The sequence below is a fragment of the Colossoma macropomum genome, unplaced genomic scaffold (assembly GCF_904425465.1).
Source record: "Colossoma macropomum unplaced genomic scaffold, Colossoma_macropomum, whole genome shotgun sequence".
In the NCBI taxonomy this organism is placed as follows: Eukaryota; Metazoa; Chordata; class Actinopteri; order Characiformes; family Serrasalmidae; genus Colossoma; species Colossoma macropomum.
Window position 1 is genome coordinate 31,779,738 of NW_023494804.1, and position 23,763 is coordinate 31,803,500.

A 23,763-nucleotide genomic window follows, 5' to 3' on the forward strand; every position below is an offset into this window, starting at 1 on the left:
TCTGCGACTTTACAACTAAATGGGTGTCCAAACATTTTCACTATAAAAAATATCTAATATTAAACTTAAAAAGTAACTAACGTGGTTGGCTTAAAACCTTTTTAAGTTAATTGAACTTTTAACAACAAGTTGACAACAATAATATTTATTTTACATTCTGTTAACTTTTATTAGAAATAATTTGTTGTTAAATGCACTGAATTTTAAGGCAACTTACACTTTTTTAAGATAGAAGATTGAATCATTTTTACAGTAAGCATGTCACAATTACCATTTCATTTTTTTCTGTTGTTTAAATTTAGCAAATATAAATTTACTGTGCATTAACATTGGCAGAAAATGTTTTAAATTGCTATAGAGCCTGTATTTACGTCTTTTCACTTCAAAACTCAACAAAATACTGTCCAGAGGAGCCTAAACTTTTGAATACAATAGGAAGCTTAAAGAGTTAGTATGAGTGCATTTTACGTTTTTGTCATTCCAACCATGATGGTGTTTCGCATTTCAGTTGTTTAGGTTATTCTGTATATATTGTAATATAGCAGAAATTTATTTCCAACTGGCTTGCCAACATTCACAAGGGCAAAAAAAGTGCACGTAACCATTCTGAGCTGACCAAGCTTTACAATATTAAGTGACAAAAACCAACATAATTAACTCCAGTGCAGAAAACCAATGACCAGTTCAGTGACCAGTTCACACCAATTAACCTGGGTGGACAACGTATGAAATTTCTCTTTCTTTACTCTTCCTTGAGTAAAAATAATTTTAATATAATAATAATATTTTTTAGGTACAAAATGCAAAACAAAGTTATTACAATTATTATATTTCATTTTGTTAAGTTCATTATTTATTATATATAACTATATTTTAAGATCTATGAGTTTATGCACCAGAATGGCAGTCAAATACATTCAAGTATTCCCAGCCTGTAAAAAAAAATGAATGCCTTTGATACGACAATAATGATATGTAGTGCCACCAGTCAAGTGCTACTCAATGCGATGTTCAGTAATAAACAGTCTTAGAAAAATCAGCTTCAGAGTCTAAATTACATCAGTGCCCCAACACTGCAAAGCAGCAGAGAAGGCCCCTAATTAGCCCTCTAACTAGCTCTGCTCCTCTACATCGCAAAGGGTGGCTCAGTGTTTGTAATCTTTCAGTTGCAGCAAGCTGGACCTGCAGATTACAGCAAGTCTGAAGAAAAAAGAGTCCTTCAGCTGCGACATCAATAAAATGAGTTCAGCTGAGCCGCCACCCTTTTGTATAGGTGCAATGGGGAAAAAAGATGAAAAACTCCCCCTCAGCCAGGGGTCCTCTCTCAAAAGAAGTGCTATCGGCTCTAGCAGAGTGAGACAATTCCCCGAGAATTCCAAGCAGCGAGCCCTGTAGCGGCCCACAGGTCTGAGGTCAGAGCAGATCGGCCGTGCTGCCCCACCGCATACCAAAAGTTAAAGCTCTCTCATTTCTCTCCCTGTAGGTCTGTCTGGATGAAAAAGGATAGAGGGCTGACATATTTCCCTGCCGGCTCCGATGAGTGACAAGAGAACAGAGCGCAAGCCTCCCCAGAGATGACAGCCAAGGAAGGGCAGAAAGAGAAGTGCTGAATAAGTGATAAAGTGAGGCCACATGTAACTAAACTGGCTAAAATCCAGTGACAGAATCCCACCAAGGCTAATCTCTCTCCCCCTGAAGGTGTATTTAATGGTTATGTCAAACTGCTGGCGCTACATCTCATTGTAGTCATATTAAAGTTTTAATTTTTAGAATACTAGTTGGTATTTCTGATCAAGTACTTAAATGCCACCCTCAATACCACCCCTAAAAACAGCAATATTTATTGCTATTGTCGGAAGAAAACCTTGTATCTCTAAAAATGGTAACTTTACAGGAGAAGGGAAAACCTACTTTACTTTTAATGTAAGTCAATGGAACCAGACGTTTTTTAAGGGTCATTTTGGGTCGTTTCTTTTAGTCCATTCATCATGAACTTCACCCACAATGTAAAGAGTAACAGACATTTTCAAATTACATAAAAAACTGAAAAACATCAAAAATGGAGATAAGAGGTTTTCTTCCAACAGCAGCGCTATGTTTCATAATTACCTATAATTTTATGGATGTTTGTTACAAAGTATTAACAGTAGAGGTGTCAAATTTAACATGCTGATGATGCGTTAATGCAAAACATTATTAATATCTCTAGTTATTTTAACACCAGTAATACATTTAGTTTGACCCACTGAACCATCTGCAGCTCCAGCCTGAAGGCTGCTCAAGCACTGTGTGTTTAAACGACTGACTCCATGACTGCAGCCCTCCTAGCTTTTATCAATAGAGCCATTGATAATATTTCCAACAAGTATTGTTTTTATTTCCAAAACACAACGCTGATGTCAGCAGTATCGGTAATATCAGTAACATTAGCACTGTAGGACGCCTTCAATGGACTTCAGTGGATAATGCTCACAGTAGGACTATGGGTAAATCATCAAACAACAACAGCAAAGTGGAAAGCTCAAGTTCCCCTCTAGAAAACATCACATAGTGTAACGTAGTGGTATGAGGGCGGGGCCTATAATCAGAGAGGAAACTACGTTCTCTCTATGTTCATGTTCGACCTGCGTTTTCTGACTTTATGTAAGATTCATGTTGAATTATTGAAGGTAATAAATTGCTGCTGTAGGGAACAGAACCTTGTATCTCCATTTTTGCCGTTTTTCAGTTTTTACATATTTTGAAAATGCCTGCTGCCCTTTATATTGTGATATTATCACGATGAATGGACCAAAAGAAACGGTCCAAAATGACTTGGAAAAAAATTTGGTTCCACTGACTTACATTAAAAGTAGCGTGTGTTTTTTCCTTCTCCTGTAAAGTTATTATTTTGGAGATATGAGGTTTTCTTTCCGACAGCAGCAAAATATATTCTGATGAGGCTCATTTTGTCCACAAATAATCCTGTAACAAAAAGCTTTGATTTTTAAATGGAAAAAACTGTCTTTAGTGTCAAATTTGAGCAAAAGAAAACCCACAAATGTGACTAATCAGGATCAACCATGCAAAGGAATGCAATTAACTGCAATTATCTTAATACCAATGACAGAGCAAATGAACCAAAACCAGTAATGGTGTAAGGTATGTAGTCTACCAAGTGGTGCTCAGTTAAGCATCACTTCACACTGTAATTTTGCAATGAACATTTTTCTTATCATCTGAAAACTTACAGCGCTCCCACAAGCAATAATCTTATTTATTTATTTATTTATTTACAGTCCTATTCAAAACGTTTGAATACTCCTGGTCAAAATATATATTTTGTTTTCTAACTGAAAAAAAGTTAACACATCCTCTACAGGCAACACAATTAAATATGGCATTTTGCTGCAAATTGTAGAGGCTAGTTTCTATTTATTTGCTGAATTTAACATAATAGAACAAAAAAATAAAACATTTCATGTTTTTTTTTCTTTTTCCATTATGTTGAATTTAAAAAATAAACAATAATTGAGCATTAAAATATGTAGCATTAAAATAATAAATAAGTGTTTTCATCTGTCAAGGACTTATTTTCGCTTAGAAAATCAGCAAAAACATGCAATCCAACCGGGGCGCCAAAACTTTGGCATATGACTGTATTAACAATAGCCTTAAAAGCCTTTGCTAATGAAATGTATTGTAGTTCAGGCTACAAATTTGTGGCCTTCTTTACATAAAAGATGAAGCTTCTGAAAGAAAGAAAGGAATCCCAACGTAACAAATGGATATTAGACTATTTGAATTATTTGTGCCCTTATGTTATTTTTCTTTTTAATAAAACAAATAGATGCAAAAAACTGACAGTCTGAGCCACATTTGAAGAAAATACTCCATCGAAACATCTCTATGGCTGCACACATTAAACCCTGAATTAATACATCAGCTTACTGAAAGCCATTGTGCTCAAGGACTAATCCTTTACCATTATGTTGCTTGGCAACAATAGTCTACTGGTAACAAGCTACATGGCTTATTATGATTATTATTGATGACGATTTTTTTCATTGAACACTGGTGTATTTTATTATATTGTCTTTTGTCGGTTTTATAAAAGCACTCAAGGCTGTGCATTTACAGTGACCGATGGACTAACAGGAATGGTCCGAACTAAAACCTCATTACCTCAACATACATTAAAGCTAGAAATCTTTCTGTCGTTCTTTTGTTACGACAAGGATGATGAGCTGTGAGGAAAGAGTGCTTAATGCAAGTGTGAGAGAAAAGAGTGATAATCCTTTTAGGGGAAAATACAGTGAGTTTGAACCATCTGCTTTTGTAGACTAAAAGCCTACATTTTGCCCAGTTCTTCATACTGAAAGAGCCTCTAATACTCTGCCTCATACTCCGTCTGGACATGAGCACGGCCTGCTCTCCCACCCCAAGGCTGTAATTATTTACCATCTTGCCTCAGGTCTTAAATATCAAACGCTCTTTTGTGCTGAGGGCCTTTCTAACCAACTAGCCCTCGGTCTGACTTTCTATAGCTCTGACAAAGGCTATCTAATTCCACCATTTAAACCCGCTGGAGAGATAAAGGCCTCCTGCAATTAAGGCTTAATTGGGGTTTCTGTTGTGTTTGTTCTCTTTTAGAGAGGAAGCAGAAAATTCAAACGTACAGCTCAATTACGTTTGCGAAAACCAATAACGGCTCTCACGCTCGTTTGTTTGTATCAGTGCAGAGGAGCGCACGACTATTTGTTAATTCTGATGTTAAAATCCAAATATTTACATGCAGAGTGTAAACAGATCAGGCATAACATTATGACCACCTCCTTGTTTCTACGCTCATTGTCCATTTTATCAGCTCCACTTACTATATAGGTGCACTTTGTAGTTCTACAGTTACAGACTGTAGTCCATCTGTTTCTCTGCATACTTTGTTAGCCCCCTTTTACCCTGTTCTTCAGTGGTCAGGACCCCCATGGACCCTCACAGAGCAGGTACTATTTGGGTGGTGGATCATTCTCAGCACTGCAGTAACACTGATGTGGTGGTGGTGTGTTAGTGTGTGTTGCACTGGTAGGAGTGGATCAGACACAGCAGTGCTGCTGGAGTTTTTAAACACCTCAGTGTCACTGCTGGACTGAGAATAGTCCACCAACCAAAAATATCCAGACAACAGCGTCCTGTGGGCAGCGTCCTGTGACCACTGATGAAGGACTAGAGGATGACCAACACAAACTGTGCAGCAGCAGATGAGCTATCGTCTCTGACTGTACATCTACAGGGTAGACAGACAAGGTAGGAGTGTCTAATAGAGTGGACAGTGAGTGGACACAGTGTTTAAAAACTCCAGCAGCACTGCTGTGTCTGATCTACTCGTACCAGCACAACACTCACTAAAACACCACCACCACGTCAGTGTTACTGCAGTGCTGAGAATGATCCACCACCCAAATAGTACCTGCTCTGTGAGGGCCCATGGGGGTCCTGATCACTGAATAACAGGGTAAAAGGGGGCTAACAAAGTATCAGAGAAACAGATGGACTACAGTCTGTAACTGTAGAACTACAAAGTGCACCTATGTAGTAAGTGGAGCTGATAAAATGGACAGTGAGCGTAGAAACAAGGAGGTGGTCATAATGTTATGTCTGATCCGTGGATCATCAATGTCAGATTAAAAGCTTATAATGCTTCACTTTTTATACAGTTTGAAAACACCAGATGCTCTTTACACCAGCCAATAGAACTGATTCAAAATGATTCAGAAAAATCTTGTGTTATTATACAATGAAGTTAAGCACGTTATTTTTCCTTCGCAAGTAGTTCCCATTTTAGGGTTATAAGGTTTTGACAGTAATATGTTTCTCCCTTACACAACATTATGGCCACAGATCCAGAAAACATCAATAAAAAGCCCAAATCTGTTTTAAAAAAGTTGTCAAGTTTCTCCTTAAAAGCAAATATTTTAAAACCATACCTCTGTCTTCCACAGTGAAATGGAAGATGTCACTGGTGGCATTCTCCTTGTCCTTCAGCACGTAGCAGATCTTCAGGTCGTCAATGTCAGCTGAGAAAACAAAAAATAAGTCTTAAAATCTAATGATGGTTTTAATGAGGTGTAATCAGTAGAAGCATGAGAGAAGATTCACACAGACTGAATACATCAAAATGCTTAGCGTCAGGGGTCGGCAGCATGCGGCTCTTTTGCTGCCCTGTTGTGGCTCCACAGCAGAATTAGATTCGTAGGTTAAAATAAAATAATCCTCCTTTACAGTAAAATAAAGCTCTGCTGATCGTTCAACACAGTTTAACAATAAATGGTCACCCTTTAACCCTGAAGGGTGGTGTGCAGACAGCTGGTCACCATAGCAATGCAGACAACAACCGCCTAGATAATAGCTAACGAAAAGGCAAAGAGGAAGACAGAAGACGAACATCGATAATTTGGAGATGAATGGACTTATTTGCATTCATAATCACTCAGTTGGTTTCCGGATATGTTTAATCTGCAACGAGACACTAAAAAGTCACGATGCTTCTCGTTCGCCAGCTTCTTGTTTAAATTCTCCTGTTCCACCTTAAATGGTGTAGCAGTTACATTCTGGCGCCTCAGGTACCATTTAAGGTGGAACGGGAAAATCCAAACAAGAAGCTTGTTCGTTTAATTGTTTACTGCTTAGCACTCATATCTCCAACAAAATGGTGACTTTACAGGAGAAGGAAAAAACCTACTTTACTTTTAATGTAAGTCAATGGAACCAGACGTTTTTCCAAGTCATTTTGGGCCGTTTCTTTTGGTCCATTCACCATGAAATTATAGCTGATGAATCAGAAGTCGACTTCAGCCTCGTAAAAATCGAAACACTGAGAGACATTTTACAAGAAACCATTCCATTTTTGAGGAAAAGTTTCCTGCCAGAGATGCAAGAAAAGAGGCTGTAGCTGAGCAAAAGCTTAAAACAAAGTAAGTCTGTGTTTTTGTTCATGTTATAATTTTTATCCTATACTAGTGCATCGGTACATACTGAGAAAGAAGATGGTAAAATGGACATTAAATGTTGTGGCTCCCAAGGTGGTTTGATTTTTGTTAAAAGGACAAAATGGCTCTTCTTAACGTTTGGGTTGTGACCCCTGGCTTAGTGGTTTTAAAGAGCTTAGCCAACTAAGCCAGTTTTTATTCCTTTTGCCCGTAACCGTCATTTTAACTCAATCAAGCTCAACTCACTGGCACTCTATTCAGACTTTCTGTCTCTGTTTAAATGCCAGAGGAGGTACGGAGCTTTTATGTCCACACTGGCTGCAGTAAAATGTATCAACAAGTGGAAATGGAGCTTTCTGTGGGCTGCTATGTTTTCTATCACTATATAAAAGATGCACAAGCACAATCTGGATCAGATTCACTTATTACTGATTTGTTTAATCAGAGTAATGAAAAAAGACAACTAAAGTTTTACATATATTTCTATTCATGGACTTTCTTGTTCAAAATGACAGTTTGTGACACAAATAAAATAAAAATCTATAAACTGACGTCTTTGTTAGATTAAGTTAATGCAAAAACATTTACTCTATTTTCTCTTATTGTTTATAATTGTGCTGTTATGTCATCTCATATATTTAACTTACACCGATCAGGCATAACATTATGACCGCCTCCTTGTTTCTACGCTCATTGTCCATTTTATCAGCTCCACTTACTATATTGATGCACCGATCCACTCGTACCAGCACAACACACACTAACACACCACTGAGAATGACCCACCACCCAAACAGTACCTGCTCTGTGAGGGCCCATGGGGGTCCTGACCACTGAAGAACAGGGTAAAAGGGGGCTAACAAAGTATCAGAGAAACAGATGGACTACAGTCTGTAACTGTAGAACTACAAAGTGCACCTATATAGTAAGTGGAGCTGATAAAATGGACAATGAGCCTAGAAACAAGGAGGTGGTCATGATGTTATGCCTGATCGGTGTATTTTCATGTGTAAAGCACTTTGAGATTTTGTAGCTAAAATAAAAAGTGCTACATAAAATAGATTTATTATGACTAATAAAGGAAACAGAGTAGATTCAATAGCAGAAATAGCCACTTTTGTGTCACTTTTAAAGGGTTAAGAACTGATCTGCTTCCTCTCGCAGTAAAACGAGGCTGAAATTTCCACACAGCGAGTGGAGGCTGAGCCCCGTCTGAAGAACCGTCCCAAAGGCAGAAGAACAGAACAGGTGATGTGCCCTTTTCTAATGACAGACAAGACCAAGAATTTTAAAGACAGGACTCTGACACTCATCAGCCTGACATCTGTTTCACTCCAGCTCTCAAATTATACGAGTGAATGGAAAAGGTGGGAATTACCGGATGCCACACAATACAACATTATCGCAATATTTGAGTCACAATTCTGTTGCGATTTTTTGTGATATGCGAAGTATTGCGATAGAAGAAGATTTCTTTTGTTCTGTCTAATGAAGTTTACAATTTGTTCACATCACCTCCATCTTTTTATCAGAACGAAACAGAATTGCAAAGGAGGTAAAACAACATTACCTCCACAATAATTCCTACATTTATTTATGCTCTTAATCAAAATGCGTCACTGGTAAGTGAATGTAGCATTATAAGTCTAATTGTGTACCGCTTATCATATATAGCGCTGTTGTCGGAAGGAATAGTAACATTACAGGAGACGGAAAAACCTTCTTTATTTTTAATGTAAGTCAATGGAACCAGACGTTTTTCCAAGTTATTTTGGGCCGTTTCTTTTGGTCCATTCATCATGAACTTTACACACAATGTAAAGGGAAACAAGCATTTTCAAATTATGTAAAAAACTAAAAAACGACAACAGCAGTGATATATATATATATATATATATGCTAAGAAGTATGGAATTATATGCATATGTATATGGTACATGGATCATTCTACCAAACTGGTTCAAAGTTACAGTTTAAAACATATTTTAGGCTTTTAACTGACTTGGACTAAAATCTATTTGCTTTGACCTTAATACCTTAATATGTTTATTTTATTTAAAAAAATGAATGAACTCTCCATTTTGTCACTTCCAAAACAATCATAACCGAAACTCTACCAAATGTTTTAGTAGTGACTGTTTCAGTAGAGACAATTAAAAAAAAATTAAAAATAAAACTCATAATAAATATAATTCTTTCAACTTAACTTTAAAAGAAATCCGAAAGATCTTTTAAAAAACAAGATTTAAAAAAGGGAAATAAGGAAAAAAAATGTAAGTATTATTTTCACATGTTGAAATGTAGGGCTTAGTGTTTGTGACAGCTGCCTCCCAATAGAAAATAATCCATAAATGATGACTTTTTTATATTTCGCTTTTGTCGGAAGAAAACCTCGCATCTCCAAAATGGTAACTTTACACGGGAAGGAAAAAACATTCTTTACTCTTAATGTAAGTCAATGGAACCAGACATTTTTCCAAGTCATTTTGGGCTGTTTCTTTTGGTCCATTCATCATGAAATTTAAACACAATGTAAAGAGTAACAGGCATTTTCAAATTATGTCAAAAACTGGAAACGTCAAAAATGGAGATACAACAGCGATATACTTAGCTTATTACTTTTATTATCTCTATTAATGCCTTGGGTTTAAATAGATCATAACAAAATCCTTGTAAATATCTATATCTAAAATCTGAACACATAGTTTTTTTAAATATATATTTTATGTTGTTTACTGTGAGAACGCAGTTTGAACTAATTCAGTAGAACGGTCCATGCAGACCTGGGGGTGGGTATCATCAGCGACCCTGCTCCCCACGCCTCACCCTGCCCCGTGAACCTGAATTATTAATGCCACAGGAAAAAGCTTCATAAAACTGTAAGCCTATGATTCCTTATGCACACAGCCAACTTCATACTGCAAGCAACATGTCTGCTCTCATTGCTGTAATGTGCCCTCTCCTCGTCAAATATTTATCGGGAGCCACCGAGGACACGGCAGTGCCATGCCGGGGAGAGGGGAAGAGGGCTGGGGCCGATGAGTAAGAGACACTGTCCCTTCCGCTACGATGCTCGTTCTGATGAGCCTGTTTGCCAAGTCTCTCTCTCTCTCTCTCTGCCTCACTCTCTCTCTACCACTCAGCAGAGTCAGACTAAGCGGAGCTGACGTGAATTTCACACTCTCACACTCACTCTTGTGCTTGGGCAGTGTGTTTACCCTTCAGCTGAAAGGATAAAGCTGAATTCTGTAATCTGAAATCCAGGACTTGTGCACAAGACACTGTCTTGAGTATCAAGCATGGGTTTATAACTTTTTCTGCAGCAACATTTTGTCATTTAGTGAAGTGTGAGGGGTGGGGTGTTGATAGAATAACAACATAACATAACATAACATAAAACTGAACCATAATCCACTGAAATGATATGTTCTAAGTTGTACTGACTCCACACACCCCGTCTCGTCTCCAGGCTTTTATTTTACTGTTCTGTTTAAAACATTCGGTTATGAAAAGGTACAAATACGAACTTTTCACCTGGAGAAACTTATTTAAGGCTCACAATCAGACCTTAAAACCACTGTTGGAGCTTTGAGGTCACATTTACACTGTTGGGCAACATGCTTAAGTCAAACACGTCTGCCTCCTTTTGACACCCTCAAGGGGTCATTTTGGCATCTTGACTTTATTTTATAGTAAAATTTTAATCCATTTTATTCCTCAAAGCAGCATAAAGCAGTCTATTAATGCGGATGTCTGACTTAATGCCACTAAAATCACCCAACATCTCTGAACTGTATCACAGCTTCGCTCTCGGTGAGGAGAGTGATATTCTGAATTTGGCAACATGCTTAAGTCAAACTCGTCTGCCTCCTTTTGAGACCCTCTGTGCTTTGAGTTTTGGAGTAAACTTGCAAATCTTACTCATGTGTAAGTGAGCTGTGGTGTTTTTGGGGCATTTTTTGTGAATGTTGTAAAAATGCAGCCATTAATGTTCACCACTTTTTAGCCTTGTTCACACTACGGCCCCTTTATTCCATAATAATTAACTCCAGTCTTGCAGACCCCCTCCCACACACATTTTCAACTGTTTCCCCCTAAAACCCCTGATCAAGCTCATCACCCTCAAATTTAGTTTCCAAGTTACAGTAATTGGAAGTGGGAGATTCTCTTTGTGCACTCTTAGAAATAAAGGTAGTAAACTGTCACTGGGGCAGTGCCCCTCTGGTCACTGGGGTGGAACCCTTAGGGCTCCATCTCAGTACCTTTAGTCAGGGAACATAACTGAACCATAATCCACTGAAATGATATGTTCTAAGCTGTACTGACTCCACACACCCCGTCTCGTCTCCAGGCTTTTATTTTACTGTTCTGTTTAAAACATTCGGTTATGAAAAGGAACAAATACGAACTTTTCACCTGGAAAAACTTATTTAAGGTTCACAATCAGACCTTAAAACCACTGTTGGAGCTTTGAGGGAACATTTACACTGTTTGTGCTTTGATGGATGAAAAATGTACCTGAACAGAACCTTTACTTCTAACACAGCATACTAAAAAATACAGGTGCCTAAAAAGGGTTCTTGGCATGATGCCACAGAACACCACTCTTCCTAATGAACCTTTTAATGAATTGTTTTAGTGTGTAATTCTGTAGAGAACTATTTTAGTAAAACAGCTGTATTAATCTTAAAGTTTAACTAGCAAAGATACTTTCTCTGAGTGGACAACGAAGCACGTTTTGCAAGTAAATGTAAATGTTCAGTTCTGCTTTATTGTCTTTTGAATTTAAGTGTGGAGCTCATTGAGAAACGTATGAAAAAGGAACAACATAAACACATATGCACCTGCATACAGCCACTAATGATCCATAAATCAATTTAAAGCATTTAAAATTCGCACAGCAACAGAAACTTTTACACAGTCTTTCTGTTCTCGACTTAATGGACACCTACTGTCTCCCAGAACATGAAAGAACAAAAATCTCATTTGCAGGGTGATTCCATCCCCCACAATGGTTATTGCTTGTGAACAAACTCTATCAGTATACAGAGATTCTACGTGGGGAAGGGTAACCCCAATAATCCTCTGTGCTGCAGCCACAACTCTCTCCAGAGCTTTCCATTCTTAAGATTAAGAGACCTTTATTAATCCCACAACGGGGAAATTTCACCTCCGCATTTAACCCATCCGTGCAGTGAAACACCACATACACACTAGTGAACACACACACAAGGGGGCAGTGAGCACACTTGCCCGGAGCGGTGGGCAGCCCTATCCACGTCGTCCGGGGAGCAGTTGGGGGTTAGGTGCCTTGCTCAAGGCCACGACTGCCCCCAACAACAGTCCTCGTTAGTATAGTGGACAGTTAGACTGTCATTGAATGAAATACTCTCCAGAGCACACCTACAGAAATTCATGCTCAAACCCACCATCTTTAAACTCCTGAAAAAACACAGATGCTTTTGAGCTTTTCAGCGAATTAATATTCACTGACCATGAAAGATCAGTTGAAACCTGAACTCCTGTGTTTTGTCAGTGGCTTAAAATGTGAGCCATGTTTCCTGAAATCAAACATCATCTTATCTGTTTTATTAACGTTCAGAACAAGATTGTTGGCAGCGCAACGTTGAACTAAACCCTCAATCGCTTGCCTAATTTTTGTCCTCCAAAATCAATTACTAAGGTATCATCAGTTTATTTAATAATAAAATGAATGTGCCTAATAATCATAAATACATAAACAATCAAGCAGCAGGCTCAAAAGGCTGGGGTCTGGAGTGACCCTCACTCAATACAGAAGGTAACTACATACACTGTTAGTAATAAAGGTTCTGTTCAGGTACATTTTTTGTTCATTAAGGTACAAACAATTTAAATGTACCCTCAAAAGGTGGTTTTAAGGTCTGATTGTGAACCTTAAATAAGTTTTTCCAGGTGAAAAGTTTGTATTTGTACCTTTTCATAACCGAATGTTTTAAACAGAACAGTAAAATAAAAGCCTGGAGACGAGACGGGGACGCTGACTAAAGGTACTGAGATGTACCCTTGAGGGTTCCACCCCACACTTTCAGAAATAAAGGTACTAAACTGTCACTCTCGTCACTGGAGTGGTTCTCGCAAGGGTACATCTCAGTACCATTAGTCAGGGAACATAACTGAACCATAATCCACTGAAATTATATGTTCTAAGCTGTACTGACTCCACACACCCCGTCTCGTCTCCAGGCTTTTATTTTACTGTTCTGTTTTAAAACATTCGGTTATGAAAAGGTACAAATAAATACTTTTCCACTAGCAAAACCTTATTTAAGGTGCACAGTTGAACCTTAAAACCACTGTTGTACCTTTGAAGGAACATTTACATTGTTTGTACCTTAATGAATGAAAAATGTACCTGAACAGAACCTTTATTTCTAAGTGCAGTGACCAGAGGGGCATTGACCCAGTGACAGTTTAGTACCTTTATTTCTAAGAGTGCACAAAGAGAATCTCCCACTTCCAATTGCTGTAACTTGGAAACTAAATTTGAGGGTGATGAGCTAGATCAGGGGTTTTAGGGGGAAACAGTTGAAAATGTGTGTGGGAGGGGGTCTGCAAGACTGGAGTTAATTATTATGGAATAAAGGGGCCGTAGTGTGAACAAGGCTAAAAAGTGGTGAACATTAATGGCTGCATTTTTACAACATTCACAAAAAATGCCCCAAAAACACCACAGCTCACTTACACATGAGTAAGATTTGCAAGTTTACTCCAAAACTCAAAGCACAGAGGGTCTCAAAAGGAGGCAGACGAGTTTGACTTAAGCATGTTGCCAAATTCAGAATATCACTCTCCTCACCAAGAGCGAAGCTGTGATACAGTTCAGAGATGTTGGGAGATTTTAGTGGCATTAAGTCAGACATCCGCATTAATAGACTGCTTTATGCTGCTTTGAGGAATAAAATGGATTAAAATTTTACTATAAAATAAAGTCAAGATGCCAAAATGACCCCTTGAGGGTGTCAAAAGGAGGCAGACGTGTTTGACTTAAGCATGTTGCCCAACAGTGTAAATGTTCCCTCAAAGCTACAACAGTGGTTTTAAGGTCTGATTGTGAACCTTAAATAAGTTTCTCCAGGTGAAAAGTTCGTATTTGTACCTTTTCATAACTGAATGTTTTAAAACAGAACAGTAAAATAAAAGCCTGGAGACGAGACGGGGTGTGTGGAGTCAGTACAGCTTAGAACATATCATTTCAGTGGATTATGGTTCAGTTATGTTCCCTGACTGAAGGTACTGAGATGGAGCCTTGAGGGTCCCACCCCAGTGACCAGAAGGGCACTGACCCAGAGACAGTTTAGTACCTTTATTTCTGAGTGTAGTACATAAACATGCATATGACAGAATGTTATGTTATGTTATGTTATTCTATCAACACCCCCCCCACATCTCAGTAAATGACAAAGTGATGTATAAAAAAAAATAAATTTCCTTCTTTTTTGCTACAGAAAAAGTTATAAACCCATGTTTGATACTCAAGACAGTGTCTTGTGCACAAGTCCTGGATTTCAGATTACAGAATTCAGCTTTATCCTTTCAGCTGAAGGGTAAACACACTGCCCAAGTACAAGAGTGGGTTTTGAGTATTTGGGCGATGTAATATTAGTGACATTAAGTCAGACATACGCATAAATAGAGTGCTTTAAACAATTACTGCAATTTTGCTGCAGAAGGTCTCTGAGGAATAAAATGGAATTAAATTTTAATATAAAATAAAGTCATGATGCCAAAATTACCCCTTGAGGGCAGCAGATTTAAAATATATTTATATAATAATTTAAATAAGCAACACTGAACATTTTCTTCTTGTTATGATTCATTTCTTTGGCGAGCTGAGTACGCTAAAAAAAGAAATAATAAATAAACAAATGCAATAAATAATTTTATTTAAAAAAAAAAATACTGTTTCCCCAGCAACACACAAAACTCCCTGGTATGTAGCAAAGCAATCGTCCAGTGGAGAAATGTTCTGAGGGAAAAAGTGTGCCTAATGAATAATTAACAGCCTACATGTGTGAACGCTCTAGTTGCCCCATCAAGTATTTAAGCTTGAGGCTAAAGCGCAGACACATCTATCAGTGTGGGATTCCAGCAAAGGTTAACGTTCCATTTATTAAAGCATTTGCCTTTAAACTTTAAAGGATGTGCACTGAATCTGCCAACGTCACGCACGTATTCCAAATTATATGGATAAAGTATGCTAACATGCAAATCCTGAATTAGTTCTAAAACGTACAGCTATTTTGGCACCAATGCCGTTCTCAGAAACTGCTGAATACAAATCCTTATGCAAATCTTCAGTGACCACTTACATGAACTTTTCACTGAGTGCACGCTCTTAAAAATAAAGGGTTCTACAGGAGAACCACATTTAATGAATGGTTCTTTAGAGAACTATTTTTTGTAAATGAGATGCTGAGTTTGGCAACGTTGACCCTCCATATAATGTAAAGGTTCTATGAAAAACCACTATATTGGTATACAACCTTTTCATTATTTGAAGGTTCTTTAAACATTTGAAAGGTTCTTCATACTCGCAGATCTTCAAATGTGGTTCTTTAGGGAGGCAAATAACTCTTTATGACCCCCCCCCCCTTTTTAAGAGTGTAGATCAATTTAAAAAGTTGTCTTTAAGTTGTTTTTAAACTGCGCCAATATTTTTGGAAAAGTAAAGCACTGAAACTAAAGAGAATTAAAGATTTAAAGCACTGATACATCAGTGATCACAACACTGACTAGAGCACATCGACTTCTGTCTAAGCTTTCGGTTTGTGCGAACAATTCAGAGAAACAAACACTGCTTTTCTGATTGGTACAATGTTGTAATTTCTGCCATTCTTACTCTCATTGTGCAGAACCATATATGTATATATATATGTATACATATATATATATATATATATACATATATATATATATATATATATATATACATACACACACATACATACATACATACATACATACACTCACACATGTATATCACTGTTGTCGGAACAAAACCGCGTATCTCCACTTTTGTCGTTTCTCACTTTTTGACATAATTCGAAAATACCTGTTGCTCTTTACATTGTGTGTAAATTTCATGATGAATGGACCAAAGAAATGTCCCAAAATTACTTGGACAAAATGTCTGGTTCCACTGAATTACATTAAAAGAAAGTATGTTTTTTCCTATATGTGTGTACACACACACACACACACACACACACACACACACACGTTTTCTAAACCGCTTATCCTTCTGGGTCGCAGGGGTGCTGGAGCCTATCCCAGCGGTCCCAGCAGGATACACCTTAGACAGGTTACCAGTAACATCGCAGGGCAGACAGACAGACAGACACATTCACACTCACAACTAGAGGCAATTCAGTGTATCCGATTAGCCTGACTGCATGTCTTTGGACTGTGGGAGGAAACCCACACAGACACAGGGGAGAACATGCAAACTCCACACAGAAAGGACCCTGGTCGCCCAGCCGGGGGAACCGAACCCAGGCGCTACCCACTGTGCCACACTAAATCCATTAGACTATACCACTGTTTTGCATGCTTTCTTTTGCACAGAAACAGGTTGAATTGGCAGCTAGCACATATAAACTGTTCTCCTTTAGCATCAGACCAATAGTGCTGACATAAACACTTAACCTTCTGAATGTGACTGAACCTCGAACCTGACTGAAGCCAAAAAACTGTAAACAAACTAATTCAACTAGAATATCTGGAAACAAAGTGACATGTATGTTATGATGCTGAATGATATGGTTTCATATGGTTATCATACTGTTATAGTATAAATACCACTTTATGTAAAGAAACACATATTGGTGTTTACTGAGATCTTATTCTTTGTTCAGTAAAGCCAGAGTTAGACACTGCTAAGCAGTTTATTCACTAAGCATCAAACTTCATTTATTGTAGCCTGCCTTAGTACATAATTCATAAGTTATGTTATACAAAAATCACTAATTATTGCTCTGTGCAACAAAAACTTCGTTAAGACCTTGATGTGCACATGGATTACAAAAGTCCCTAAACAGTCCATCTGTGAATTCAGCTAATTTGAGGTGCACCGACACACGTGCAGCGTGTATAATCTCCACAGAAAAGCACTGACTAACAGAGTGGGATGCACTGGAGCAACCGTGCATGAGCCTGAGGCCACCATGCCCAATGCCAAGTGTCGGCTAGGTGTGTATAAAGCCCTGCAGCACAGAGTTGTGGAGCAGTGGAGCTGTGTTTTCTGGAGTGACGGAGCTCCATCCAACACCTTTGGGATGAGTCAGAGCAGCTTTTGTGATCCAGAACTAATCACTCACTAATGCTTTTGCAGCTGCAATCAAATCCTCACAGCAATCACAACTAGAGAAGACTAGAGTTGCTGCAGCGAATAAAGACAAACCCACTATAATTACTGTTGTTTTCAAAACAAATGCTGGATCACCAGGTGTCTACAAACATATACGTATATGACATATGATGTGTATTATGAGCATGAATTATCATTTAAATGCACATCATATTAGTTTATAACTGACAGCATTCAATTCCTTCAAGCTCTGAAATTAATTAGTGAGAACTAGTAAGAGTTTAATATCTCACTAACACTTTAATATGTGTTCCATATTATAAATATTAAAGTGCAGTTTTAGTTTATAATATGACTAAAATAATAAATAATACACGGTTAAAAAAACATTTTTGACTATTTGTATTTTTCTCCATCATTTGAACACAACAGCTATTCTTTTCTCATTGTGTGAAAATTTCATGATGAATGGACCAATAGAAATGCTCCAAAATTACTTGGAATAAAACCTCTTTACATAAACTTACATTGAAAGTTAAGAACTTTTTTGTCTTCTTCTTTAAAGTTACTATTTTGGAGATACGTTTTGTTCTGTTTTTCTATGGACTGTGAGGATATTTCACATTAATAATAATTAAATAATACGTGTGCGGTCGGTACATCTGTGCTCAAATACATATGAAACTTTTATTAGCTCTAAAAAGTCACTTTACTCTACCTCGAACCTACAGTGACCAAATGCTACCAATTATACACTGATACACAAATCCATGCTCAGTGATTTGCATATCGAGATCTATAATAAGGTTTATTGTGCTTTATTATAACTAATATTGCAATTATCAGTTATCTAATAATGATGCATAGTAAATAAATCATTGAGAAGTATCTAATTTTGGCTTCACTCAACAAAAAACACAACCATAAAAACTCCCAATATGTGTTCCTGAAAAAATGGTGCTGTCAAATAGTTCCACCAGTGGCACACAAATCATTTCTTTACATTTTAAACCATAAAAGCAAAAGATAAACATATAGAAAGGATGAGACTTTATATTTGGTCACTTTACCTTGTGTAAAGGTGTTGATGGAGTCATTCCCCTTTTCCAGGTTGATCAGGTAGCCGTGCTCCGGTTGTGTGGTGATTTGAAAAAACAAAGTTTGTGGGCTGCTGTCCCTGTCCTCTGCCTTCAGCACCTTGCTAGTAATAGGGTAGCCCAGGTGACCAGAAGGCAAGACCTTCAGAGTGGAAACACCTTTGTTCACCACTATCTGTGGTACACCGTTGTCTACAGAAACAATAGTGATTTTCATAGTTTGAGGCCTTCGAGTCTCAAACACTGTGTCAGGGAAGACGTAGAAATCTGTGTGTGTTCCGTCTGTAACAGTGAAAGAGAAGCTGTCCTGACTTGATTCTGTGCCATCGTGCTTGTAACTGATCAGGTTTTCATTCAAGTCTTGCTTCGTGAAAGTCGTGACCGGATGGCTGTTGTTGTAGAGGAGTTTACCACGTACAGGCAACTGAGTGACCGTGAACTTCAGGAGATTCTCAGCTGTGTCCTGATCTTCTACAGTCAACTCAAAAGGTGTGATGAGTTTGGTTTGACCTTCTGTCACCAGCAGCTCATGCACTGTCAGGACAGGTTTCTTGTTGTCAACGTCAACTATGGACACCCGGAAGGTGCGGAACACGGGGTTGTAGCCATCGGTGACCTCGAACTCAAAGCTGTCCATCTTGATTTCGTCATCTGAAGTGTGGATGTAGTAGATTTTACTTCCAGCAAGCTGGAGCTGAGTGAAAGACACAATGGGCATTCCCGGTGTATCAGTGCTCTCCAGGTGTCCCCTCACAGGAGCTCTGGTGATGGTGAAGACCAGGTTTTCATCTGGGCTGTTGAGATCGCTGGTACTGAGTAGGTCAGTGGTCAGTGTCACTTTGCCACCTTCTTTCAGAGACACGCCTTTGCTAATAACGTCAGGAAACACCATATCGATAGTGCTCACAGTGATGTAAAAGTATCTGTCAATTAGTGGATTAGTGCCATCCGTCACATCAAACTTTACAAGATCACGAACGCCTTCCTGGCCAGTGTGAGTATAGAGAATACGACCCTGGTTCAGCTCAATCTGAGTGAAGTTCATACCAATCGTGATGTTCTCAAGATATCCAAGCTCTGTTTTCCTCTGTAGAAAGCCCTGGCCTGGCCCGTAACGAATTATAAATGTAAGTGAGTCATCATCCGAGTCCAAATCAGTGGCCTTCAGGATCTTACTATTTATCTCCTTCGTCTCCCCGATTTCAATTTCCAAACCATCGTTGATGGCTAATCTTGGAGTCTCATCATCCACAGGGATAATCATGATCATGACAGTGCCTTCCACACTATGTTTTCCATCTGTGAGGATAACATTAAATTTGTCTTCTGTGGTCTCGGAATCATCGTGCTCATAAATAATACTAGAAGCTTCCTTTATTTGCTCCAGAGTGAAGTTGGTGATTGGGATAGAGGCAGTGGTGAGCTGGTTGAGGATGAAACCATGTTTAGGCGGTTCTGAAATGATGAACGTCAAATCTTCAGCAGGAATATCAGCATCAGCTCCGTTTAGGATGGGTGTATCGATAATGACATTCATTCCCTCCATCACCACAAACTCTCTCATGAAGATCTCCGGCTTCTCATCATTAGTGGGGATAATGACAATTGGGAAGAACTGCCTTTCTGAGAAGTTTACACCATCCGAGCACCTGAATGTGAACCTGTCCTCTACTGGCTCAACTCCTTTATGTATGCTTTGGACATAGCGGACATGGCCATCGTTGACATCACTAATAGTAAAAGCACTGACAGCTGTGCCGGACCTGGACTTCTCAGAACCTGGTGCTGGTGAGATGTTCTCCACATAGCCTGAGGTTGGCTGGACAATTATAGTACATAAGATGTCTTCAGTCAAGGTGTCTTCATCCTTAACCATTATTTGATGACCTCCAATTGTGTTTTTGTCTCCTTCCATGACACTAAATGTTGGACCCACCGTTACCACCGGGGACTGGCTATCCACTGGTAGAACGGTGACATGAACACGAACGCCGCTGACCTTATTTCCTCCTACCACCCACTCATCAGACATGTCAGTGAGGGTCAAGTTGAAGGAGTCCTGCTTTGAGGAAAGGCCAATCTCACCACTGGTGTGGGCATACACCACCAGACCATTGATTATATCAGCTTGGGTGAACCTACTCGAAGGCATTCCGTTTACCAGGATCTCTCCAAATGTAGGGGTATTCTCAACAATGAAGGTCAACCTAAGGTCATCCGTGTCCTCATCTTTCCCTTGGATTACACTGGTGGTGATTTCAGTGGCCCCGTTTTCCAAAACGTCAATGTGAGAACCAATGGTGCCAACTGGGAGACTCAGAGAGGGCATTTCATCATCGACTGGCTTCACTACTATTCTTATTGTAATTGGTACGACATGGACACCATCAGTGACGTCCAGTTTAAAGAAGTCGCTGGCTGACTCATCTCCATTGTGAACATAAGAAAGTCTGCCTTTGTATATATCTAATAAGCTGAAAGCATTCCCTTTAATTAAATCAACAAAGTTAAGCTGGAGCTGACCATGCTCTGGAGCCTGACGCAAAGTAAAGGAAATCTGTTTACTGTCTGTGTCGAGGTCAGTAGTGTCCAGCTCAGAATTTGCGATTATATGCGTGCCCCGCTCAAAGACCATGAACCCAGTGTTAGTTATCTGTGGGGGTTTGTTATTGACAGGCTGCAGAAATATGGTGAAGATTCCTTCAACACTGTTTCCAGCAGTGTCTTCTACCGTGAAACGGAACTGCACTACATGAGCCGCGATGCCCAGTTCTATGTCTGGCGGGCTGTAGGAAATCTTATGATGGTTCACTTGTGCTTGAGTGAATTCGCTTACCTCAGTATTAGGGTGCTCTGTTAGAACTATTGATCCAAATCTGACTGGGTTATTTTCATCCGTGTCGGTGGGAGGCTGAGTTATGGTGTATTTCAGATCTCTGTCCTCAGAATCCAAATCAGTGTAACGAAGGACGCTCTTGCTAAAACGAGTCAGCTGATACTCATGGACCGTCATCTGTAAAGTGGTGCCGGGAAAGAGTACCGGAGGAACGTCATCGATAGGAAGGATTCTAACAAAGAACACGTTCTCGTCCGATTGGTTTGGAGGATCAGCGTCGTCCTGCGCTTTAAAGAGAAACTGATCGGTCACCGTCTCCGTGATGTGGGGCCCTTTGTGTCTGTAGAAAAGCTTTCCGTCTGTAATGTCTTTCTGTATCCACTCCACCACAGCCTTCTCATACATGCCATCTTCAGTGCTGAATTTCCACGACGATGGATCTTCCGGTGCCTCCGACTGCCTTAGCAGCACTTCACCAATCGTGGAGAGTGGAGGCTCAATGGTGAACTTAATAGTGGAATCTTCAGAGTCGATATCCGCTGCGCTGAGCATTAGCGGTGAAATTGGCATGATTTGGTTTTTAAATAGCACCAGTCCTGTGTTGGCGTTGATGATGGGGGGCTCATCGTCTGTGGGCACGACCGTGATGGGGAACAAAAACTCCACCTCGTTCTTCCCATCCGTCATTCGGAAAATGATGTTGTCGCTATACGTGTCACTTCCGTCATGCTGGTAGACGACAATACCGACCTGAAGATCGGCTGGCGTGAAATACTTCCTGCTAGAGCCGAGAACAGTGAGCTCGCCGTGCCGCAGGCCGTCCACGACAGTTATCCTCACGCTATCCAGATCGTCTTCGTCACTGATTTCTAGATTGTTCTGAGTGAACAGAGGCCTGGACTGACCCTCATACAGGAGCTGCCCTGTGTTCTTCGTCACCACCGGCGCAAGTGTGTTCATGGGCTTTACCACAATCATGAAAGCGAAGGGATCTGAGACGCCACCATCGGTGTCCAGCACTTCGAACTCTATCTGAAATATCCTCTCTGTGTCCGAGTCCAGGGACGGAGGTTTATAAGCTATCTTCAGCTCCTTTAAATCACGCTGATAAAAAGATGTAATAGGTAAATTTCTGTCATCTGTACTCACGATATAACCTTCTTCGAAAGAGAGCGGGGAGGTGAGGTTGAAAATGAGATCGCCGGGGTCCGATTCCGCGTCCTCAGCGGCCAACATGTCGGGAGTCAAGGCGGTCATAACGAACTGATCGACTTCCATCATCATCATCGCCACAAAGCTGGGCTTGGGAGGGCTGTTTTTCAGCCCTTCTTTTATGCGCACCATGACGTGGAAGTGTTCTTGCTTGAGGACGTTGTTTTCCTTGTTCCGCAGCTCCACCACCATGGGAACGTAGTCCCTGTCCGGGGACTTCCGCGCAAAAGTGTGCTTGTAGCGAATGTCAGCTCTGAGAAAAGCGTCACAGTCCATCGTGTTCTCTAATTTGCCCCCGTCTGTAACTTCTCCATATCTAGGCAGAGCACTGGTGGCGGCTAATGAGGCCACCTCACACTGCTCAGAGGTCCTATCGTAGGAGAACTCGAGTATTTTCCTGTCTATCGGGTTGCTGGTGCTGTGTAGTCTCTCCACGGTGAGCGGCATGTTTTTAGTGACAATTTCCAGCTGTGTGAAAAGGACCTCCACCTCCAGCATGAAGGGGATGATGATGGTCTCAGTCTGAGTGTCGTACCTGAGCTGGAGCCTCACTCTGTCCTCGGCGGGGCTCCTGGAGCCGAAGTGGGAGTATTTCACGTCGTTGGGGCCGAATTCACACGGGAACTTTTTGGGAGAAAGGCGCCCCGGTCTCTGGGACAGGGGGTCGCTGTCCAGCACGGTGACGCTGCACCTGTCTCCGGGCTGAACTTCAGTCACCAGGTCGTTGATGGGGTCGATGAACACCGACCGCCCGAAAGGCACACGTATCCCGTTGTTGGCCACAAGTATCGCGTCCTCGGAGAGCTCCGGTGTGTACGCGTACGACAGCCCGTATCCGCCGGTTCTCTGTGAGGAACAAACCGTCACCGAAGCCAGAAGAAAAAGGCGCGTGAGGAGCTCCATAGCGCCTGCGGCTGCAGCTGCAGGTCCGGTTTAAACGACGAACAAAACACTAAACACTCCTCTCATTAAATCCACCTGGACGGACCCACGCGCCGACGCTCGAGCAGCATCCTCTCTCTCTCTCACAACAGCGGCGGCGGCGGCTCGCGCACTCACTTTTAACTTCTGTCCGCGCGAGCAGCAGGAGAGGCGAGGACACGCCCACCCGCGCATCCTATTGGTCCGCTCAGAAACAGCAGCCGGACTCCATGTGGCGGTGTTTTAGACACTGATGTCCCATCATCCTAATGATTTCAGTGATACTGTGCCATATATGTTGGTTCTGAGGCGTTCCGCGAGCTTAAGATGTCTAACATTGATTAAGATCAATAAAGACGCCGAATGAAGTCAATAAAGAGGTTT

The 23,763-nt window shown here is 40.2% G+C and overlaps 1 protein-coding gene across 1 annotated transcript in view; it reads right to left on the bottom strand.

Annotated features, from left to right (window-relative positions):
• Nucleotides 1-23,470, bottom strand: part of frem2a (FRAS1 related extracellular matrix 2a) — a 136,693-nt gene extending 113,223 nt beyond the window's left edge. Inside the window, exons 1-2 of the mRNA XM_036595057.1 lie at nucleotides 18,384-23,470; nucleotides 5,964-6,053 (exon numbers count right to left, since the gene is read on the bottom strand). Of these exons, the coding sequence (XP_036450950.1) occupies nucleotides 5,964-6,053; nucleotides 18,384-23,361 (5,068 nt within the window). The 5' untranslated portion in view covers nucleotides 23,362-23,470. The remainder of the gene's footprint in view (nucleotides 1-5,963; nucleotides 6,054-18,383) is intronic.
• Between the last annotated feature and the right edge of the window lie 293 nt (nucleotides 23,471-23,763).